Source organism: Astatotilapia calliptera, chromosome 3 (assembly GCF_900246225.1).
Source record: "Astatotilapia calliptera chromosome 3, fAstCal1.2, whole genome shotgun sequence".
Taxonomy (NCBI): domain Eukaryota; kingdom Metazoa; phylum Chordata; class Actinopteri; order Cichliformes; family Cichlidae; genus Astatotilapia; species Astatotilapia calliptera.
This window is the reverse complement of record NC_039304.1, coordinates 10,544,703-10,567,689: the sequence shown is the minus strand read 5'-3', so window position 1 is coordinate 10,567,689 and position 22,987 is coordinate 10,544,703. Positions and strand designations below refer to the sequence as shown.

General features: G+C 42.1%; 1 protein-coding gene and 1 non-coding gene across 2 annotated transcripts in view; one reads left to right on the top strand and one right to left on the bottom strand.

The window, feature by feature from the left end:
* ppp2r5b (protein phosphatase 2, regulatory subunit B', beta) overlaps positions 1-22,758 on the bottom strand; it is a 51,131-nt gene extending 28,373 nt beyond the window's left edge. Inside the window, exon 1 of the mRNA XM_026161709.1 lies at positions 21,185-22,758. Within this exon, the coding sequence (XP_026017494.1) occupies positions 21,185-21,377 (193 nt within the window). The 5' untranslated portion in view covers positions 21,378-22,758. The remainder of the gene's footprint in view (positions 1-21,184) is intronic.
* trnal-aag (transfer RNA leucine (anticodon AAG)) lies at positions 7,581-7,662 on the top strand. The gene has a single exon. It is a non-coding gene; the product is annotated as a tRNA-Leu (tRNA).
* Positions 22,759-22,987: the final 229 nt, after the last annotated feature.

The window sequence follows — 22,987 nt, the reverse complement described above, 5'->3', positions numbered from 1 at the left end:
TCAAACATCTGGGCCACTATACCAAAATACAACCATTTATACAAAAGAAAGACACAATTACAAAATACAGAGATCTTTATGTGCCGAGCGGATCGCTTTTTCTCCTCAAATGCATTTTTATCCAAATCAGAGCAGCATCTTTGTGAGGTTTTTCCATTGGGAAATCAAAGAAAAGTTACTGTCGTCCACTCAAACCTGTGTGTGTTATTTATTAAAGCCTAAAGGGTTCGAGTAACTAAACTGTTCTTTCTGCAGGTCAAAATACGGTTTTTATATTTATAATTATTTATAAATTCATATGATACAGTTTCATTTCATGTCTAAAACATTCAGGTTCACACAGTGGAGCTGATGTTATGATTTTTTCTTGTTGCTAAAAAACCACCTAAATAGGCTTGTGTCAAGTGCTGTTGTCATGCATCTTGTCATGTAGAGTTAAAAGCTAAATTCCTTAATACAATTCAGCATCATTACAAAGCTCTCACTGTGCGATGTGGGAAGGCAACGTGTCATAAAAATATAGTTTCATTAGTTATTATTAATCTTAGGCTTTCACAGTTTGTTTTTGCCTTCCTCCCCTCACACCCCCAACTGGTTGTGGCAGATGGCTGCCCCACCCTGAGCCCGGTGCTGCCGGAGGTTTCTTCCTGTTAAAAGGGAGTTTATCCTTCCCACTGCCACCAAGCTCGTGCGCAAAGGGGATTGTCTATCCCCTTTGGCTTCTTTATATATATAAAGGCAACTCTTGTTGTGATTTGGAATTGAAGTTTAACTAAACAGAAAAAAAAAAGGAATCTCCTCAAAGGTGCTCGATCCGGAGTCAACACTGCATTTGTTGGGCTCTAATTTTATCATCATTGTGGAATCACATGTTAACAGTTGTAAATATGTGTTGTGCATCAGCAGCAGGATGGTGATTGTGTATCAGATGTTTACCATGAACGAACGCATGACCTGAACAGATCTGGTCATGAAGCCCACAGGCACGGATGATGTTTTAGCGAAGCTGAGCCATTTTCTTTTAAAAAGGGTTTGTTGACCATAAGAGAAATCTCCAGCATCTGCTTTCCAGGAGAGGAGAAATGCTCGGTGGCCGATTAAGAAAAGACGATGGACCACAGAGAAGGAACAGACAGAATGTGACGTAGAGTAAAAATGTGAGAGGAGGGTAGGGCTGATTTGGTAACGGGAGCATTAAAATGTAAGACTGAGTAGCGCCGCAACACCATCAAAACACAAACACTCACATACCCCCAGCTGCATGCGACTAAATATAGTCCTGCTGGAGAGCGACACGGAAAAGAAGGAAGAAGAATCTGGGGAGGAAACAGGAGAGAGGAGAGGGGAGCGGTACAGGGTTAAAAGATGACATCATCCCCTTCCTCCTCATCCTTCTGCTTCTGTCTCGCTCATCTATCCATCGATAGGTTCCTCCCTTCATTTTTCTCCTCTGGTCCCTCTCTTCACTCATTCATTTCCCTTCCCTCCCCATCTCTCTGATGTTTTTTTTTTAAATAAGCAAGTACAGCTCAGCTCTTTAAATAAGAGTCATTCTGTTTGGGGCTGAGTGTGTGACACAGAGAGACGGCAAGAGAGGAGGACAGCTTCTGTTTTAGCTACCATGCAAGCCGCCTCTGCAGCCCTGTCATTAAGCGCACATGCTCAATGCACAGATAAAGTGACGCAGAGAGGAAGATAGGATGGGGAGGGAAGGGAAGAGGGGGGGGGGGCAGAAAGAGGTAGAGGGAGATAAAGCAGAGAATGGCACAGTTATAAATAGTAGAAGGAAGCTACAGCAGCTATCAGAGCTGAGACACCATGCAGTGTGTAAAAGTCCGGGCGGTATAAATATCACCTTAAGGGGTTTAGGTGACGTGCTTTAAGTCCATCTCTAAATAATCTAATCCTCCTGAAACACACGATCTGTGCACATCGTGGCAAACTGTCAGGGAAACATGTGCAACATGTATCTTGCTCATATAAACAACATGATTAGGAAGATTAATGAGAAGCGAGGGTTGCGATGTGCGATTAGACGTCCCCCGTTTTATGCGTTTTCAATAAGACTGAAGTGTAAACAACAATTTACCTCCCAGGGAAGCTCAGGACCAGTGATCCTGGTGCTTTAAATTAGAGCAGGAAATACTTGGAAGTTGTCATTTGGTGACGGTACTGAGAATTGGTAATGAGACCAGCTGGGTATTAGCATATAAGATGTAAATAGTGTTGTATGTACAGACTGTTAGAGGCAATCGAGCCTATACTGGCAAACAGAAATGGTTAAAAAAATGTGGTGTTTTGGGGGGTTTTTGCTCTTATTATATTCCTCCAAGTCAGCTCAGATATCAGAACCGCTTTTCATGAAATTTGGTGGCATAAATGTGGTATTCCAGACGTCTGTTCTCCAGTTTCTCCATCAGGTGTCCGAACTACCTCAGCTTCTTACAGTCTCCGCTCTAATTCATCCCAAAGGTTTTTCTATCAGGCCGAGGTCAGGACTGTGTACTGGTGCGCAGTCACAAAGTTGGGAGCAGGAAACTGTCCAAAATGTCTTGGTATGCTGAAGCATTAACAGTTCCTTTCACTGGAACAAAGGGGTCGAACCCAACACCATAATCCCTCCTCCTCCAAACTTGGTGCAAAGCAGTTAGACAAGTACTGTTTCTCCTGGCAACCGCCAAACCCAGACTCGATTGTCACACGGAGAAGCGTGATTCACCACTTCAGGGAACACTTCTCTGCTGAGTCCAGTGGTGACGTGCTTTACACCACTGCATCCGACATTTTGGATTGCATTTGCTTGTCCATGGAAACCCATTCCACCAAGCTCCCTATTCACTGTTCTTGAGCTAACCTGAAGGCCACATTAAGTTTGGGGTACCATTGGGTTTCTTAATTTTTGTAATTATCAGAATGATATGAAAGCTTTAAAAAGTTAATCAGATTTGTGCAAATGATCTTATTTAGTTTATGATCTGCTTTTCAGGGAAATTGTACAAATCATGGCATTAAATAAATTAATATATGAAATCGCTATTCAAACCTCCAGACTGCACTTGAGCTAATCAAGACTGTCACAAGTGTAAGTGGTAAGAGTAATTTTGGGGGGGCAGTTTAATTAATGTAGTGCTTATTTTCTGTCATATGTATTCTATATTGTTATTGTTCTGTATTGTAATGAATTCAAGCTATCTTCTTGAGGCAAAAGCTCAGGCTCCAAGGTGCTCTAAACTCTCAGTTTTAGACATTTTTTACTAGTCCTGGGTCCACATGACATCACTGAGAGAGGATATTCCTAATATGGTCATCTGGTCAGGTAAAAGTGGATTATTCTGAACTGTGAATCATGCAAAGCTACTCTAGTTGAGTCTGAGAACAAAAATAGTGAGCTTGACATGAATATTAAAGGTCTAATTTAAGATAAAGTGAGATGTTTTGTATCCAGGAAACCAAACGGACTTTGTAGGGTACAATCAAACATGATTGTACCCTACAAAGACTGACATGATCTTTAGGCAAGCTGATTTTGTCATCATCGTGGTCTGAATTTTTAAAAGTTGTGCAGGATGTTTGAAAGGTCAAAATAAAATTTACTATAAACTTTAGAAAGGATTGGTCTTGTGGCTTTTAAGAAAGTGACTATTATCTCTTTTTTTCCTATTTTTAGGTCAAATCATCGCTAGGACCTTCTGAGTGCCAAAAAACAAGACAAAATCATACTTATGTATCAGTAATTTCTCATCGTGCATGCTAAAGTAAAACAAAAAAACGAGGTTGAAGTGAAGCTTGTTACTGAATAACAATGACGCCGACAGCCACATCTGAAGACCTGCGCTCCAAATCGGCATTATATTTTAATAGCGGCGGATATCAAAACACGCAGCGAGTCTTTATGCCGTACTCAGCCATTCTCTGTGTGACAAAGGCTGTGAAAGAAACCTCTGTCATGGCAAAAGATTAAGTAGCGCGCTAAGCCCATCTTTAAATAATCCAATGTTACTAATAATACACTTTTCCACCACAAAGCATAATGAACAGAGACCGACTGGGCGTTCAGGCCGCGCGTTCACATCTGTTGTCTGTGATTTATTTATTTTTTGTTGCTTTGGTCATTACCTACGATCAGATTAGTCGCCATCAGGAAATGGATTTCTCATAAGGATCAATAAGAAACAAGCTATTTGAGCTGCCAAGCATCGCCACTCGTCTCCTTTCTTAAAGTCCACACTGGCGTTGACAGCAGAGCGACTTTCAAAGATGTTGAAATTCTCCTTCCGAAACAGAATATTTGCTGTGAGAGATGTAAACACAAATTGGAGACGGTTAGTAAACAAATATGGGAGAAGGTTATCCCAGCTGGAGACATCCTCAACATTTGATTAGCAGCTTTCTGCGCTGCTGTTGCTGCTGCTTTTCACAAACAAGGAAATGTGATAAATGAAAAAAATCTCACATTTCTTGTCCTTGATTTAGGCCGAGCATGATTTTTTTTTTTTAAAGCTGCTTGTGATTCATTGCAAACTGGGAGCAAGCTCCTTGCAGCGTATTTATTTTCCTGCTTTTAATATCTCACCCTTCTAAGAGCATTTTCCTCAAAACGACCGTTCACGGCTCGGCCAGGATTTGATGACTCTTTGTTGGCCTTGCTTTGCACGTGTGCATATTTAATAGCGAAGCACCCACAAAGGTTGAAACTTGCAGTGATTCAATCAGAGAGCTTATTTACCCGAGCATCGCTGTATTCCTTTAAGGATCCACTGTTTTTTCAGTGACACTGCAGCGCGCGTGCTTATTGCATTGCTGGCCGTTTCATTACATCCTCTCCCCTGCAATATCCTTTTTTTTATTTTATTTTATTTTTTATCTCTACCGTCTCTCCTCCTCCACCTGCCAGCTTAATGCTCAGTCATTTCCTCTCTCCTCATCCACTCCATTTCGTTCATCATCCCCCTCACTTTCTCCCCCCCCCCTCCCTCTTAATTGATCTTAGACAGTCAGAGAGAGCAAAAACTACTCCATGCCTGCTGTAACCCAATACCAAGGCCCATCCAGCTGGCCCTAACACACACACACACACAGAGAAAGAGAGAGTCATTCAATCGCCCACATGCAATCTGTGTGAGAAGGTGAATGTTTTACAGTAAACAGCACATTTAAAACAGAGCCTTCTGTACATTCATTATTTTAATGTGGACAAACACACAGCCCAGACAAGATAAAACACAAACATGTGAACACGGGGGCTGCTCATGTGGGGTTATGATACGCTGCACAGACAATATTTCCCTCGTTGACAGATACAGTATGTAACCCTAAAAAAATGAGAGTAGTGAGGAAAATGAAATACACAAGGATAACTTTAAATACTTAAACATGTGCTTTTTTTAGGGGAAATGAAAAATGTGGAGATTCAGAGGTACAGCCGGATAAAGTGCACCTCGGCTTAGCTCTTTGAGCTAGCACAGCATTCACTGTTGTGGCTAATATTAGCTAATATTTGTAAACCTTATAGATACTGTAAATATTATTGAATTATGGACATGTTTGGTTAAGTGTCTCTACTCTATGACTCCTCTGCCATAGTTTTATTCCACAGGTTAGTACATTTTGCCTTGTTAGCATTAGCCATCAATGGACTAGCAGAGCACCACTGATGTATATAAACACTCATCATGACCATGAACGTCATGGTAATTTGGGGCTTTTAAGGATTTTTTTTAACTGATTATACAGCAGACACCTTTGATGACTAAAAAACAAGAAGTGAGTGCAGAAGTCTGAATTTTAAATTAAATGTTCTCTAATCTACAGGAGTTTAATCAAAAGTTTAAAGTTTGAATACAGAATCAAATAGATAACTTTAATTAGATGACTTTGGTAGCCATCTGATCTTCTTGTGGATTGGTGGAGTTCATTTATTTTGTTGGTTCCCTGTCACGGACCAAGCTTTTAAACAAATTTTCAAGATTGCTGAGATCAGAATTTTGGACGGCCATTCCAGATGCCTGATGGGCAAAGTGAAGATTCAAGAGTCATTAGTCTAAACAATTGTCTACCTCTGTACCAAGATCTGGAAGAAGTCCCAAAATGTCACTTAAAATGTGAAGGAGTTGGTTCCTCGGGAGCAACTCAGGAACCATCAAGTTTCCAGTTCATGCCATGAACTGGAAACTGCTAGAACACACCAGCTTCACTGTCCATGGTGAAGCACACTTTATATCACCTGACCAAGAATGAAGCCAGTGCTCCAAAATCCAATGCCAAATGCATTCTGGAGAAAGTTTGATGATAAGATGAGACAAAAAATTTTGAAGGGGTGAAGCTGAAGCTTTTAAACTTTAAGACTTAAGTACTAACCAAGCATGATGGTGGTAGCATGCTCTGGGGCTGTTGGTTACCAGTGGTATTTGTACATCGCACAAAGTGGATAGAATAGTGAAGGAGGATTGTTGGCTCAAACTAGGATACAATCGGGTGTTCCAACAGAACAATGATCACAAACACACATTAATGCTGGTTTTGAAACAGATAAATCAAGCTAACATTAAGCTTCTGGAATGGACGTCCTAAATTCAACTCAAATCTATTCAAAATTTGATTTAAAGCCAGTTCTGTGCCAGGAAACCAGAAGATTTAAATGATCTCCACCAGTTCTACCAACAACAATGATCACATATCCAGCCAGAGTGCCACAAAGCATCAAGTTGGTCCAGCTGCAACATTTTAACCATATATCAGTGGGGGTGCATGTATACATTTAATCCTGTATGGATTAGAGAAAATTCAAATTTGTGTGCCGATTCTATTTTTTTTTCCAATTCACTAAAGATGGACGCTGTACGTTGCACCCTGGAAAAAGAAAAGTTCATCATGAAAATATTAAAAACCCAAAACTGCTACGACGATCACGCCCCTGATGAGTGTATGTTAACTTGTGACCACAACTGCAGATGCTGCCTTCAGGCTTGTGAGATGCAGAAGGTACGACCTCTTTCTATTAAAAAAAATACTTTGTGATGCTTTGTGACGTTACAGTAAGAAAAATGAAAAGCAGCCAGCAGACCAGTGAGTGCTACTTCACAGGTGCCAATATTATTATGACATTTGATGGTAATCAGCTATATCAAAACAATAAATCCTTTTTAAGCCACCTAAATGAAGTGAGTGTCTGACACTGAATTAAACTACCTTACGTCAGATAAAGCAGACAAAAAGAGATAAACGATTTCAACAACATGCTGACAGTGAAATTGTCCTTTGACTAAGCTGCATGTGTTATTATGTTAAGTGATTTTAAATCATCTAGCAGACAGCCATACTGAAGGGGAAATACTCCGAGTCATCTGCACCTCGTATTACAGAAGACTTCAACCACACTGGATACTGGTTTACATGACGTCAGTAATCCAGTCAGTTTTTACATGATACAGTTACTCTTTACGGGAGTAGCAGCTGCAACTGTGATTTATATTAGAGAATTATGATAGAATACGTATAAAAAAATAAAAAACTGCATTTTTATTTAACTACAATTCTTCTGTCATAGTTGCAGCATTTGCAGAGCACGCCTTAGGCAACATGGTAGCGTGGCCGAGCGGTCTAAGGCGCTGGATTAAGGCTCCAGTCTCTTCGGGGGCGTGGGTTCGAATCCCACCGCTGCCAGACTTTTTCTTTTACATAACTTCCTTAAGGATCAATAAAATATTCTGATTCAAGGTAGAAATGCATTGTTGTGTTCTCAATCCACAGCTCTCTTAAAACAGAGAGACAGAAAAACAACGCAGTGTAGCCACTATGTTGCTATAAGTTTACCCATTTTCTGCTACGTATTAACGCAAAGGTTTACACAGCTGCTTTTTATCTACACCTACCGGTCACCGCATTAGGTACCCTTGTTCAACTGCTCATTAATATCTCATCGGCCAATCAAATGGCAGAAACTCTGTACATATCATCAAAATGAGCTGCTGAAGTTCAAGTTAAGTGCTGATCTACTATATTTTCCCACACAACCATCTGTAGCTAGATGGCAGAGGTCATTACAAACAAGAGATGCAGAAGAGCATCTGTGAATGCACAACAAACAATATGAAAGCGTGTATCCATCCTGCCTCCTATCGCTGGTTCGGGCTGGTGGTTTAATGGTACAACCGAGGGTTCCGGTTGGTACTGTTATTGACCATTTCCATCCATACATGGCCACAGTGTACCCATCTTCTGATGGCTGCTTCCAGCAGGATAACACCAAACCAAAAATAATTTCAAACTGGTTTCTTGAACGTGACAAGGAGCTCACTTTGTACTCAGACGCCCTCCACAGTCACCAGATCTCAATCCACAGATTCACGTCACAGACCTGCAGCTACTGTGTGATGCTATCATGTCAACATGGACCAAAGTCTGTGAAGAATGTTTCCTGCACCTTGTTGAATCTATGACACGAAGAATTAAAAGTAGGGTTCAACCCAGTACCACTATTAGTACCTAATAAAGTACATTATAGAGCAGGGCGATATGACCAAAGATATTTATCACGATATACATTGGAAAATTTGCGATAACGATATAACTGACGATATAATTGACACTAAACAAAATACTTTACAACTCCACAACTTTATTAGTGCAAAAAAAATAAATAAATCAACGTATTTTCACTTAAACAAGCAGCTGTTTTTTATGTGCATTAAAGTTATATAAAAAGTTAACAGTGCAAATGCAAATTCCTTGCTGACAGTTTAACCAAAAGGCATTTCCAGTGGAAATTGACCGACATATCCTCAGCATAACCATGTATAATATCCACAAAACTTAAAAAGAGGTTATACACACGCACAACACGGTAATATTATGTTGAAGCACAGTACGTATCACTCCGCGAGGCTCCTGCCTACGGTAGCCGCAACGCTCCGACAATCCATCAAGTGGTGCGGGTTCGTAGCTTAGCAAAGTCGTACTAAAACATTTAACAGATTTTTGAGCGCCGTGTACGACATAAAATTGTTTCGAGGTCAGTAAACACAACCAGAATTCATACATAAGGCACACGGGATTATAAGGGGCACTGTCGATTTTCAGAAAAATCAAAGGATTGATTTTAAGTGTGCCATATTTTCCAAAAAACACTTTAATAACGACGGCCCGCTAGCACGCTCTACCAAAAATAGTGCTTTGCTGTGTATCTGACGGACGAAAGCTAAACCAGTTCCACACCACTGAAGTTGCAGCAATTCTGGTTCATCCGTTTCATTCAACGATCCGCTTTCGCCTTTCTTGTTCTCTGTCGCCGGCACGCTTTTTCCGCCATGTGCGTATGAAAACTAAGGCACTGCACATGCACGCTTTACCCATATTCTATCCCGATATTTAATTTTCCTATCGTTGCCCGACATTATACCGGTATTACCGTGAGCGGTATGATATGGCCCAGCCCTAGTACATTATGTCGTCTTGACCACACATTAAATACAACAGCCAAAGTGGCCGGTGAGTGTACATCACCAGCCCAGTTTGCACTGAACCAGTGGAAAGAGTAAGACTTTTATTAGAATTCATCTTCTAACTCAAAGAAATGTCCTTATCCCATTAGCAGAGTGTGACGCTGCCAGATATTAACCTTTATTTATTTTTTAACTTCAAACACAGTAAGTCTCATACTGAACAAAACTGCAGTCTTTTTCTATCTACATAAGATACCATTTTCTTATTCTGTTAGATTTTAGCATCTTCTCTAAGATTTCAATATGAATGTCTGACGGCGTGTTTTTTCCTTCTAATCCCTTCATTGTTAGCCGTGAAAATGGCCCATTTTCGAGAACATTACGAAACACAAGCAGCAGTGTATTTTTGTACTTTCCAAATCAGCAGTGGGAGCGTTTGAAATGCATTTCCTATCAGAAGCAGAGACACTAAAAAAGCATACTTCGACCTGGTAAAGAGCATTCAGTGGGCTGATAACATAATCAGGCAAATGAAACGCTGCTAAGAAGCACAGTTGCAAAAAGACTGACTACCTACTGTGCGGATGAGTATTTCTTATCTTAAAGGGGAACACGAGCTTCTAAACTATTACTTCACATAACCACTTATTCAAAACATGAAATGACATTCAGGTCTTCCTATTATCCCACAATGCATCAACTCACCATCTGTTACTCTGTGAAACAGAGTCCGATTGTTTGTAGCGCTTGTCTCATGTCTGCAGGGTGTTTCGTAGCTTTTAGAGCTGCTTAAATGCTACATCGACTGGCAGAATGGGTTTTGTTCAGGTACGGGAGATTTAACGCTCCCTAAGCTCACACAGCATCCTTTAGGGTCTTCAGTTATTTGAAGACACTCAGCAGCCCTTTGAAAAGCCACTGCTTCTGGCAGCCAGTGATGAAAATGTCAAGGACGGAGAACATCATGCATGGCTATTTGCTTATGAGAATATTTCTTTGGCATGGTTCAAATATCAGTGAGAAATGCCAACGCTAGTTTGCACACGGGCGGCTGTTTGCATGGAAATATGTGCATGCTGCAGTTTTGCTGCTTTCACATAAGTGTGGGAGGTAATAATAAACAACTAGGTATCAATTTTTGATGAGCAGAAATCCAACACCATGGATGACTGCAAGAAACAGCTGTGGTGAAACAAATGCTTCATTATTATTATTATTATTTTGCCCTTCATTTGCTGCTGTTTTACCAATAGGATGGTGAGCCTGACCAAATTGTCCTCTAACTGGGACGGCAAAACTAGAGCCTCTGGTGGCATTCGTTTTACAGGAATAGTTCGAGTATGATCATCTTGTGATTTCCAAATACAGATACATGTTTGCTTATGCCCTAATTTTAAAAGTAGAAAATGAGACATAGGGCAGGGCTTGAAGAAGAGCTTCGACCTTCCCTTTACTTTGGCTCTCCTGTTGATCCATGTTTGGATTACATCATTCACCACAGTCAAATATGCAATGTAAGCTGTAAAAGTGGGGGAGAATGAGCTGCTGGGCCGGGCTGAGCAGAAAGTCTGCTTTGTGTGTTTTCTCTTTGAGCCCCATGATCTCCCCGCAGATGCACACACAGTCACGCACACTCAGACCTTGGGAACATTTTTCGGGCAGCTCAGAACATGATTGTTGATCTGCTGCATAGTAAAACCACAATTTCGACTTTAACTTATTTATATGGCATCAAATGACAACAACAGTCGCCTTACTGTAAGATAAAGACCCTACAATAATAGAGAGAAAAGCCTAATAATCAAGCAAGCACTTTGGTGACAGTGGGAAGGAAAAACTCCCTTTTAGCAGGAAGAAAGCTCCAGCAGAACCAGGGTCAGGGAGGGGCACCCTCTGATTGGTGGTAAAACCTGAAAAAGACCTAATCCTAAACTCTAGCTCCTATCATGCTTATTTGCTATCTGGACATCACTTCTCTGTACAGTAATAACATTTGTCCTGCAGTGCAGGTGCTTTTATTTTCATTCACCATGTGGGCTTTTCTATTAGCACACATATTATTTCATTTTAACCAATCACTGTTGATATTTCTACCAGCAGCAATGGCACCTCTGCTTTGATGTTATTGCTCATGGTGTGTTTTGTTCTTCATGTCGATTCAGTCTGTTTGAGAAAGAGGTTGTGCGGATTGTACATGACCTACATGAATTACTGTAAATCAGACAAGAACGTAAGCACAGTGGAAGCACAGGCCTCTAGTATACTGTACTATATTAAGTGCAACAGGAAGAAAAGTGCGAAACTTAGCTGCAGAGGGAACAGAGACTGAGTGGATGTCAAGGTCAGTGGATGTCAGGCCTGCTCACAGCAGTTGCAGGTTCCTGTTTTAATCTATGGCAACAGCTGGCTCAGTAATCTCAAAAATCATCCTGAATCACATACGTGCAAATTCTCTTTGGTGTGGGAAAAGGCCACAAATCTTAATCACAAGTTTGCATGTCTGCTGACTAGATGTCGAACAGGAATGTGACCTTAGTCTCGTTGGCCTGCCAGCAGCGACACAAGACCCGTGACCGAGGAGCTGTGCTGGTGTCTGTGGCCCCAGGGGAGAGCATCGCAACTGTGAAGGAGCATTGAGCTAACAGCCTGTTCTCTATCTAGGCAGGCAACTGCAGTGCACCTGAGCAAATGGAGGACTAAAACCGGGACAAACTCAATGGGCACCCCAAGCTAATAATTCTGCAATCAAATTCTTCTATAATATGTAAAGAAAAAAATGCCAAAACTCTGGATCTGACTGGTGAATCCCTTTAGGGATATGTGCAATTAATTAGACGATTAAATATTTTTGCCCTCTGTTGGCACCAGAAATACTAATAGGTTAAGCTAATTATCCATATTCATTTATGTGCAACAGCAATTAACTGTTGTTCTTAGATGCCCTTAGCCAGCACTATAGTCCCATCAGACAGCAGCACCACTCTCACTATGTGACAGGAAGTTGTATACAAGAAAGGTGGAAAGTGAGACGAATAAAAGCCTGGCAAAACACAGCTGGCATCTACCATACAGTCATTGTAAATGAACCTGAATCCATAAATCATGGAGTCTATGGTGCTAGCAGTGGTGTTGCTAATAGAGGTGGCAATCACATGACACATAAAATCAAATGTATCTAATAAACTATTGATATTCGGCATCTATGCATTAATACAATATCGCCACACAAAATATTGCCATACCACGCTATATATCAACCCCACCCCCACCCCTACGTGCAACACTAACCTGACTGTATGTGTGTGCAATGTTCTGCCATTGAGTTAAGTGGTTTAAACCGCTATTCTTTCTAATGGCTAGCAAAGGCCAACTCCCTCTGGCGGACAGATCTGTTAAGAAGTCTGTTGGAAAACGAGCCTCAACATCTTTGCTCTTTGACCTTAGTGAACACTTTCCTGATGAGTTTAGTTTCAAATCCTATCCTATAGTACTGCATGATGTCTGTTTTCTTAATTCTTGATCCCTGCTAGAGTAAAAAAGGATAATAAAAACAGTATGGCATGTCTACCAAGCAACTGACAAGTCAAGGAGCCAATGAGTGCACAGTATCTCTCAGTTCCTCAGTCGGATCCACCCTCGCTCATCATGTCCAGTTTCAAAACACTGAGATGGAACCGGAAAAATAGTTTTCTTGAAGCTTATATTGGATTTTACTGACCCAGAGGGTGACGTTACGGTGACTATCCATTGTTATAGTCTATGTCACAGGTGTCGAACTCCAGGCCTCGAGGGCCGGTGTCCTGCAGGTTTTAGATGTGTCCTTGATCCATCACAGCTGATTTAAATGGCTAAATTACCTCCTCAACATGTCTTGAAGTTCTCCAGAAGCCTGATAATGAACTAATCATTTGATATTGGTGTGTTGAAACAGGGTGATATCTAAAACCTGCAGGACACCAGCCCTCGAGGCCTGGAGTTCGACACTCCTGGTCTATGTGCTCTGCACAGCTGAAAGTCACAAACATGTTATCAGCATTTAAAAAAGCTTCAGTTATTAAAGAGGTTGATATAAGAGCTTCAAAGAGCTCAAATATCTACATGGACAATGTTTAACCTTTAATGGTGATTAATTTGATCAGTTCTTACTTTCTTACCAGTCAATTAATCTATATTTTTCACTCATTTTAGTGACTTGGTTTCCTGCAAAATGACTTCTTTAGGATTTGGATTGCTCATCGACTAATGGATGGATGGGTGGTTAGGTAGGTAGAGAGCTACCATGTGCTGCTCACTTTCAGACTGATTCGGGTATTTTACAAAAGGAAACAGGGAAGAGAGGACCGCGGACAGTTAGATCCACTTGGCTACGTTCCCAAACCATTAACTCCCAGCGTCTTTACTGGACACCATCCTCAAGTGTTTTATAATTTTTTAATGCAATGATGAAAGTGTGGAGAGAGCGGAAAGGAAGGCAGTGCTTTCACCGTGTCTAAAACATCGCTGATGCCGGTCTGTTGGCTCTGTATGTGCTGATATGCTGGTTCTCTGACTTTATAATCACCTGCTTTTGCTGAAATTGAACCGGATCTCATTTGTGAACGCTAATTATTGACATCTATTTAAAACTTTGCTGTTAAAGCTCAGTTTTAACAGGAGAATTTAGATTTTAATGAAGCAGAACCACTCAAAACAAGAGCACGTGCTAATTGCAATAAAGGGGATGTCTAATATCATGATTTCATGAAAGTGGAACAGAAATGTGAGGTTGTGTCAGCTGTTCTTAAAAAAAGTATTCCTGGATCTTTTTTTTAAAAAGAGTCTTTTGCTAGTAAAGGATTTAACAAATCATAAATTTCACGTTTTAAAAAGGCGTTTCTATTTAGACCAAATGTCCTCTGCACATCGAAGCAGCCGCTTTGAAGAACCAGTCCTAAAGCACAGCGCCCAGAGAGCAGTGAAATGCCTGTGTTTGTGTGTGAGTGTACGTGCGCACATGCATGCTGCAGGCCAACTATGAATACACTGTAAAAAAGGATTATAGGGACCCAGTATCCTTCACCCTTCATCTGTGGATTAATTGACTTTCTTGGCTGTGCCTGCTACTCTTTTATTAGCCAGTTCAGTGTTCCAGATCAGCTCCCTGTTTACACAAGTCTCATGTGTTTATCTCACATTATTCATCTTTAATGCAAAAAAACCTTCATAGTAGTCTTTAATTTGTCTGATTTATCCCTAACTATCTGAAGAATAATATTAATAACACTCCTTCATCTTGTAATTCAAGAAACACTTCGACGTCAAATCACCAGCCCTGAATCTCAATCACAAGTCAATACCTTGTTCAACAAAACACTAGCAAGGTAGTTGCTCCCTTACACTAAAGTTTAACCAGTCTGCTTTATACATGTATTTATGTCATATCTGTGAAATTCGCCGTAACAGTTAATATGACTGATTACAGCATCAGTATGTGGTGCTAATTATGGTCCATTGCCAGCATTTTTTAAAATCCAGCAACCTTAGATTAGCTGATACCTGTCTACACATCTAATAATGTAACTCATAAATTGTATGTTATATAAACTGCTTTAGCAGGTCTAGAACTGCTTCAAAATTGCAAGCTGCTTTGCAACCCACCTCCAAGTAGGGCTGGACAGCTGAGCTTTAATCTCAATCACAATTTTGGTTCATTAAAATAAATAAAAATGACTGAGCAATACTAAAACTGCATGCTCTGCCAACAAAACGCAAAGCAAAGGCAAATCAAGCGCTCCCTAAATCGGCGCCTGATACTGTGCCTGCATGTGCCAATCACAGCTGTTCCCTGGACCGCACAGTGTGGAGTTCCCTGAGCACGCTTGACCTCCGTGATATGCAACAGATAACACAGCACTGACACAAAATTCAAATTTGTGGCACAGCAGAAGGTGAAGAGCTTGTCCCTTGAAGCAGATCGTCATCTGTTGTTTGGAAATAATTCAGATTTAGGGCAAGAGACGTTAACCAAGAAGAAATCATAAGGGCGCCACGTGGCTGCACTGCAAAGAAACACAAGTTAGTCAGCCGTCTAAAAACACGCCACAATCTGCAGCACGACCAGTGCACGAGGCCAAAGAGAAACGGCGCAGCATCCGACACAAACTCGCACGTCCAGGAAAAGGAGGCTGCACAGCATGTCGGCGTGTCAACACCACCCACAAAGATGAAGTCTGAACTGAAGTCAGTAAAGCAATCGCATCCCAGTTTGCAAGATATGGCACAATACGTGATCGATAATCAGTAAATAACGACGACTTCAGCAAAATGGTCAAGACACTGGACAAAAAAGATGTTTTCGCCTTTTTCTGCAAACCTGCGCTGATGGCAAAGATCACAGGAGAAGTGGAAAGGCATACACAAGTTTCAAGTTTATTTTATTTACATTCATCCTGCAGGCACCACGAATGTATTTTGCTTCTAGGAGACGCACAAACACACATTCGTCTGCAAAGATAAACTCACAGGGCTGCAGCACAGTGTTAAAGTGAAGCAGCTCTGTTGATTTAATTTTGCATTAAGCTTTGGTACAATTTATATTTCATACTTTTCTTCAATGAGATGCTCTGAATTTAGATAAATAAAGAGGAGCAAATTTATTCTGCTGCAAAGGAATGGTGCAGCAAATGTGCAAACAGTTTACATGACAGTGAAGTAAAAGCATTTTTGCACTATATTTAGTGATTGATATTGATCAAAATAACTGTGATAATCATTTCCCTCCATCCCACGTGACTCAATAAAAGTCCAAATACAACTCAACTTCTAGACATTTGCTGTCCACCTCGCTACACTTGCTGTTCTTAGAGATCTGCATTGATTCTGGACTGAACTTTGTCTTCGTCTAACCCACAAAAAAAGATATTTTTAAGACAGATATATTTCACAGGCTACTCAGATCGCAAAGCTATGAATGGATTCCATGCTAAAAGGGACCATTAATATGGTCAGTGAGGAAATGAACCTCTCAGAGATCAGCTAACAGCTTGAGGAACTTTACACGATAATACTACAGATCGTGGATCGGAAGAGACCAGAGGACTGGCCTGTTTAAGGCTTCTGACCTGAAAAAGACACGCTGTTAGATCATTCCTGCTGTCCAGTCATTCATAATCTCTGAACTCAGTTGAAAATGTTGTTTTTCATTCAAATTTCCCAAAACCTCCCTTTTGTACGTTTGCTATTTTACATTTAGTGACTCACTTTTCACTGCAATGCCTTTTGAATACCACTAACGAGAGAGTTGGCTTTAAGCTACTGAGAGCTTTTAGTGAAAATATACGGTTCCATGTGCAAATAAGTTGTTTTGAAGCAAAATCAAGCACATGTTTTAAAAAAGTCCTTGGTTCTCTATATTTCTGCTCTAAGCCATCCATCCATTCCACTGATCCAAATCAGGGTTGTGGGGGTGCTTGAGCCTACCCCAGATGCCACAGGGCGAGAGGTGAAGGACACCCTGGACAAACAGACTGTTACAAAACTAACACAGAAACAGCCACAGAGGCGGGAAGGTTAGCGCTGTTGCCCCACAGCAAGAAGGGCCTAGGTTTGAATCCAACCTGGGGGCTTTCTGTGTGAGCCAGAATAGTTGACTGTTGCTCAGCTTAAACACTGCTAAAAATGTGTATTTCTATGATATATTCTAGTTTGCTGTTAAATGTCAGGTCTTCCAGTTTCATTTCTGTCATGTCACAAGAATGAGATGAAGCTTTGCTCAGAGCTTCGAGTGCAAGAAGCAGGAGGAGGAGTTCAAATTAACAAAGAGAATGTGACTCCCTGGAGGGAAAAACACCCACAAGTCTGTCTACACTTGGCCTACATACTTCCCGTTAGAGACTTCCCCACACCAGACGCTTCTCCTGCTGCAGAATCTTACTATCAGTTCCTCAAGGGGGTCCAGAAACAGTGCAGCAGCAGTAGTCCAGTAACTGGGACTTCTACAGGACATGTGCAGAGACCCACCTCAACCAAAGGCGCTGTACTGATGCGGTAAAAACCTCTTATCACCTTGCTGCACACACCCCTCGCTCACGTGCTTCAGAAGAAGTTAAAACGCAGGCGCACACAGCTCACGCCTCCTCTGAAAGCACAGAGGTCTTCTTTTCAGAGGGTTAATGGGAAGAGATTGCAGGCTAAGTGAAAGGGGGAGTAACCTTATAAAGAAGGGTCAGAAGGACACACGAGCACATGCAACCTGCTTTTGTACTGTACACGCAAACGAGAGAGACAGGAGTAAAGCCACGAAGCCAGAGAAGAGCAAGAACGTATATAAAAAGGACGGAACATGAAGCGATGGGGTTTGTTGACTGAGTGAAGCAAAGTACAAATTTATTGATCTGGCCAGCTCTAACGTGTACTCGCTGCCTAAACACAAAGCCTAGCAAGAAAATATCTGCTGTTAAAGAACCTGTGCATGAAATCAATGCTGCAGCACGTTTATAGAAAAGCCATAATGTCAGTGAACTCTTTTTACGCCCGTTACTGTTCAAGAACAAAACCAAGCATCCACAAACCAAAGACATTCAAACAGCTAAAGCTCAGAGCTGACAGCTGGATTCAGAAAATTCTATCATCCATGAATCCATGCATTTACTTCACTTTACTATCTTTGTTTTACTTTACAGTCCACTGCATATTCATTTAGCTATTCCAATCACAGGTTTTCCACAGTATGATGTTGGGATGCACCAATTCCAGGCTGGGCTAAGAAACAAATCTTCATTATAAAAGATAAACAGAAACAATCTTTAGCCACCGCAAACATTAATGCACACGTAAAGCAGGCCATGCCTAGTGGCTTGACCAGGAGGCTTCACCCAGGCAGGTAGAATATACAGAATATGCAGGGTGGTGCATTTGCATCCCCGGGGCTTGAATCTAAAAGGCCACAACACGCCTGCACAGATCAAATTGGCCTCTGTGTAGTAACTGCAGCTCTGGGATTACAGCTATGGCAACGACAGACCTGCAAATAGCGCAGCTCTGCCTGCCTTCATGGTGGATGCTGCACCAGCCTGAATGTCAACATCTTTGGCGTTTCACAGATTTTACAACCCGAGGTCTATTCACCGAGGCAGTCTTACTGACAGTGACCGTCAAGGGGAGAGGCCTCATGATGGAGAGACTCTTCTCTCATCCCCCCCGCCCCACCCCACTATCAGCCAATCAAGAAGACAAGCACATGTCGGATGGGTTTGCTTAGTGTGGGTGAAAGTGGTCAATGCAAATGAAGTGACTCCATGCAAGCAATTCATCTTCAAGAAAACAAAAGACAAATTATAAAAAAGCTCAAAAGGAAGCATACGGTCTGATGAGAGCTCGTCTCAAACAAAAAAACAGACACTTCACTGTCACCTGACTGAGAAACAGTCACATCTCAAAACCACCTAAAAGACAGAAATGCAACGATGATTCAATGCACGGACTACTTCTGCTCCTCCACTGCAAAAATTCACTGCTGCTTTAAAAGGACCTTAAACTGATTCTGTTATTATTTGGCTGTGAAATACTGCGATGGTCATTTTTTCACTTGTTTCCGACATTTGACAGGAGGGGGGAAATATGCATGACACATGTTAATCTATTAACTGCTAATGAAAAGGACTGTTTGTCCCAGCACAGAGGAGAAGAAGAATAACAACAACAGCAAAAACAACAACAACAGGCCTTTTACTAGGGGTGCAACGATATTCGTATCGATATTGAACCGTTCGATACAGTGCTTTCGGTTCGGTACGCATATGTATCGAACAATACAAAATTTGTAATTTATTTTATCAACTTTCCTTCTGACGATGCTGTCTGTGTTGAGCGCTCAGTGAATCTGCGTTCGACTACTCCGCCTAGGCTCGACAGTGCAGCCTAGGCGGAGTAGTCGAACGCAGATTCACTGAGCGCTCAACACAGACAGCATCGTCAGAAGGAAGAGCGCAGGGCAAGCTAGCGAGACAGAAGTTAAGCTCTCCTTGTAACATGGACCTCCCCCACCCTCATTCAGATCTGGCGTTTGGAATTATTTTGGTTTTCATGTGACGTATGACCCTGAAGGTAAGCGAGTCATGGACTAAAGTAAAACAGTATGTTGGATGTGCCATGCAATGCTCAATTACATTGGTGGGAACTAGTGTGTTAGCGCAGTTAGCTCGTTAACGTGTTGGCCGTCTAGCCACATGCACGGAGCGATCGGCGGTAGCTCGTTAACGGAGATTTGCCGTGTTGTGGCGTTAAGGTCATTTCAACGAGATTAACCTGAAAGCACTAGTGGGAACACAACGAATATGACTGCACATTTACGCCGACATCATCCTAGTGCAAAGACAAGTGGAAGCAGACAAAAACAAGCAAGCATGCTACTAACTTTAGCCGAGTCATTTAGACAGCTGTTAGCACATGATTCTCCTTATATATGTTTAATATACTGCTGAGAATATAGCCCAGAAGAAGCGGATAGTATAACTTTTATTTTGGAAAGAGACATTTCTCTGTAATAAACTCTCTTTTCCAAAGATGAGTGATTCCTCAATCAGATACAAGGCTTGCAATATCGCTAGCCCGACGTCCTGGAGCTAGCGATCTTTTCAGTCGGGCTACCAAAATCTATCTCTGCCCTGCCCGTCGGGCTATTGTAGGAAGGAAAAATATATGTCAATGCTTTTGCATTCTTTCAGAAATGTAGCTGGGTAATTATGTCATTGGCATCGGTGAGCCACTGTCAATATGTGACATATTGAAATCGCGTTTGAATTTGCGCTTGTTTTTTTGCTTTCACTTTGCAATGACAGCACTGATCTGTGAGTGATGATAATTTGTGCACCAATTCCTCTGACATCGTCTTATTAATCGGTAGCTTACTATGCAAACATGACAAGTGAAATCTCCCGCAGCAAGCTTAAACATGTGAGAGGTTGATCGCGCAGAGAATCGCTGAGCTTATGTGAGTGCGCGTGTAAAAGCAGCAGGATATATATTTGACTACGATGACCTTCACAGACAGATATATATTTTAGTTCTGCTGAGCCAAATAAGACAGGTCAGGGCGAAGAAGTGACAGCCAAAGAAAAGCTTACCACAAAACGGAGAAGTTATGACAAATCAGACTATAAGGCAAAAAGAAAGTGCAGCTTCATGGTTTCATGGACAAAAGAATTTCTGTGGCTGCGATATGACGAGCTAAATAACCAGGGCTGCACATAAGTGGTCCGCAGGTGCGCATTCGCTGTCAAAATAAAAAACACGCACAAGGGTTAGGGTTAAATTTAAAAACTGTACTTTTGAGTTAAAATATATATTTATAATTTTAATAAATGACAAATTAAAAAGGCATGAACATTTCTTTTTGTATCGAAAAAATATCGAACCGTGACACCAAAGTATCGAACCGAACCGAACCGTGAATTTTGTGTATCGTTGCACCCCTACCTTTTACATATCCAAAAGAAGACAGGCAGCAGATCTGTTAAATAAACCAAATCCACCACCGTCACCTCCGCCTGTCAGACCTGACAAGGACTGAGAGGAGAGCATGTTTAAGTGGAAACCAGTCAGTGGATAAGTGTGTGTGTTGTGTTTTAGTCATGTAGGTGAGCAAAGAAGGCAAACACAGAGAGTTGACTGTGACCTTTTACTGTCACAGCTTTCTCAGTGTCACATGTTCCAGCTGTTGTTTCTCACATTGATCTGTGGCTGCTTTGGGGGAATCAGAGCCTCACCTTTGAGCAGGGGCAGCGGGGTGAGCTCCACCTGGGAGCTCTGGTAGCGGAACTGAGAGGAGCTGTGGGACCTCCTCTGTCGGGCCCTGCGCATGGACCTTCGTGGGAAGCCATCCACCTTCTCCGCGGACGGCACCGAGAAGCTGGTGGTCGGCGAGGACGGGCTGGACGGAGGCAGCTTGGTCGTCTCCATGATGGCTGGAGGTGGAGGTGGTGTGGATGCTTTTGCCAGTGAGTGTGTAACGAGGGGGAATGTTTATTAAGAGGATGTAAGGCTGAATAAAGCAGAGGATGAGGGTGGAGGGGGGGGGAGTGGGTGGCTATCTGAATCACAGATGGATTATCAACTGATCAGAATAAAAAAAAAAAGCGGCTCCAGGGGTGGTGGTGGTGGTGGAGGAGGAGGGAGGAGGAGGAGAGGGGTGAGAGATAGAAAGTATGGATGGGGGAGAAAGGTGCAGAGGCGGAGGAGAGGTGAGGAGAGGTGAGAGAGAGCTAGATTTTCTAGGGGTCCAGTCACGTGCTGCGCGCCTCGTTGTCTCTATCAGAGCCGGACTGGAAATGGCATCTTCGTCATCGTCATCATCATCCTCGAAGCTTCAGCTTTTCACACACAGATGAAAAGAATCGCTTGTGTATCATCGCCGTGCAGGAGTAGCTTGGAACAGCTACCAGATGATGCTCAGACAGGCGCGTCTCCTCCTCACACACACACAGACACACACACGCCTCTGCTGCTGCTGCTGCTGCTGCTGTATTGGCGTCACACACCGCCTAAGTCATCAGCCTGGATTTGGATGTTTATTTGCTGTATGATATCAAGCAGCTGAGCTCCTGATAGGCTTAAAAAATAAAGACAAAAAGCACCTCCTGTTTATCCGGATCAGACGCAAACAAACGCCCTCCGTGCCACTTCACAGCTTCTTCTCCTCGATTTTTTTTTATCAATAAAAATCAGTGCTCAGTCCTGGCGGTGAATGATGATATCATAAAATCATCAATCTGGGCCCACTTCAGCTGCGGCATCACTGTTGTCCTCCTGCCTCGTTTCCCCCCCTCTGTAATGGGTCCTTCTTTAAACCGTTAAAACCTGATATTTCTTTTTTTTTCTTTGATTTCTTTGAAGGCTAAAGATGTTATAGTCCACTCAGCCTCCTCCTCCTCCTGCCTTCCTTCAACCGTATCAGGGCGGGGAAACAAGCGGTCCCTCACCGCACCGACATGTGCAGGTCCTCCGATGTAACGGCGAGCCCCGCAGCTCCGCTCGGCGTCTCCCTCCGCGGTCAGAGGACAGGGAAAAAAGGTAAATGAAAGAAAAAAAGAGGCCGCTCCTCCGCGCAGGGGCAGCCGGCAGAGAAAAAGCTGAAGGCCTGTGTTATACAATAGCAAAACCGTCTGCGTCTGACACACTGACGCGGTTTTTTTTGTTTTTTTTTCCTCCTGTACCCCCTTCTCCGTTCCCGTTATCCGGTTGTCCTACAGCGACTCAATGAGCTGCGTCAACATGCACGCGATGAGTCGGAAACATACCGGAAATGAAGCTTCATGACTTTCAAAATAAAATAGGCTACCTGTGCAAGCGTGTGTCTGGATTGCGGAAATCAAGCCCCTTTTCATAGACTGTACATAAAAGATGATAGTAGACAAACTGACGTCACTTTTTGTCAGTGACGTTTCCTATTCTATATCAGCAGCTACTTGAAAATCACAAAAGAATAAAGAGTAACAATAATAATGGCCAATAAGGCCAGTACACCAGCGCCGCAACATCATCACACAGTCACTTTTATTAATGCTCGCCGT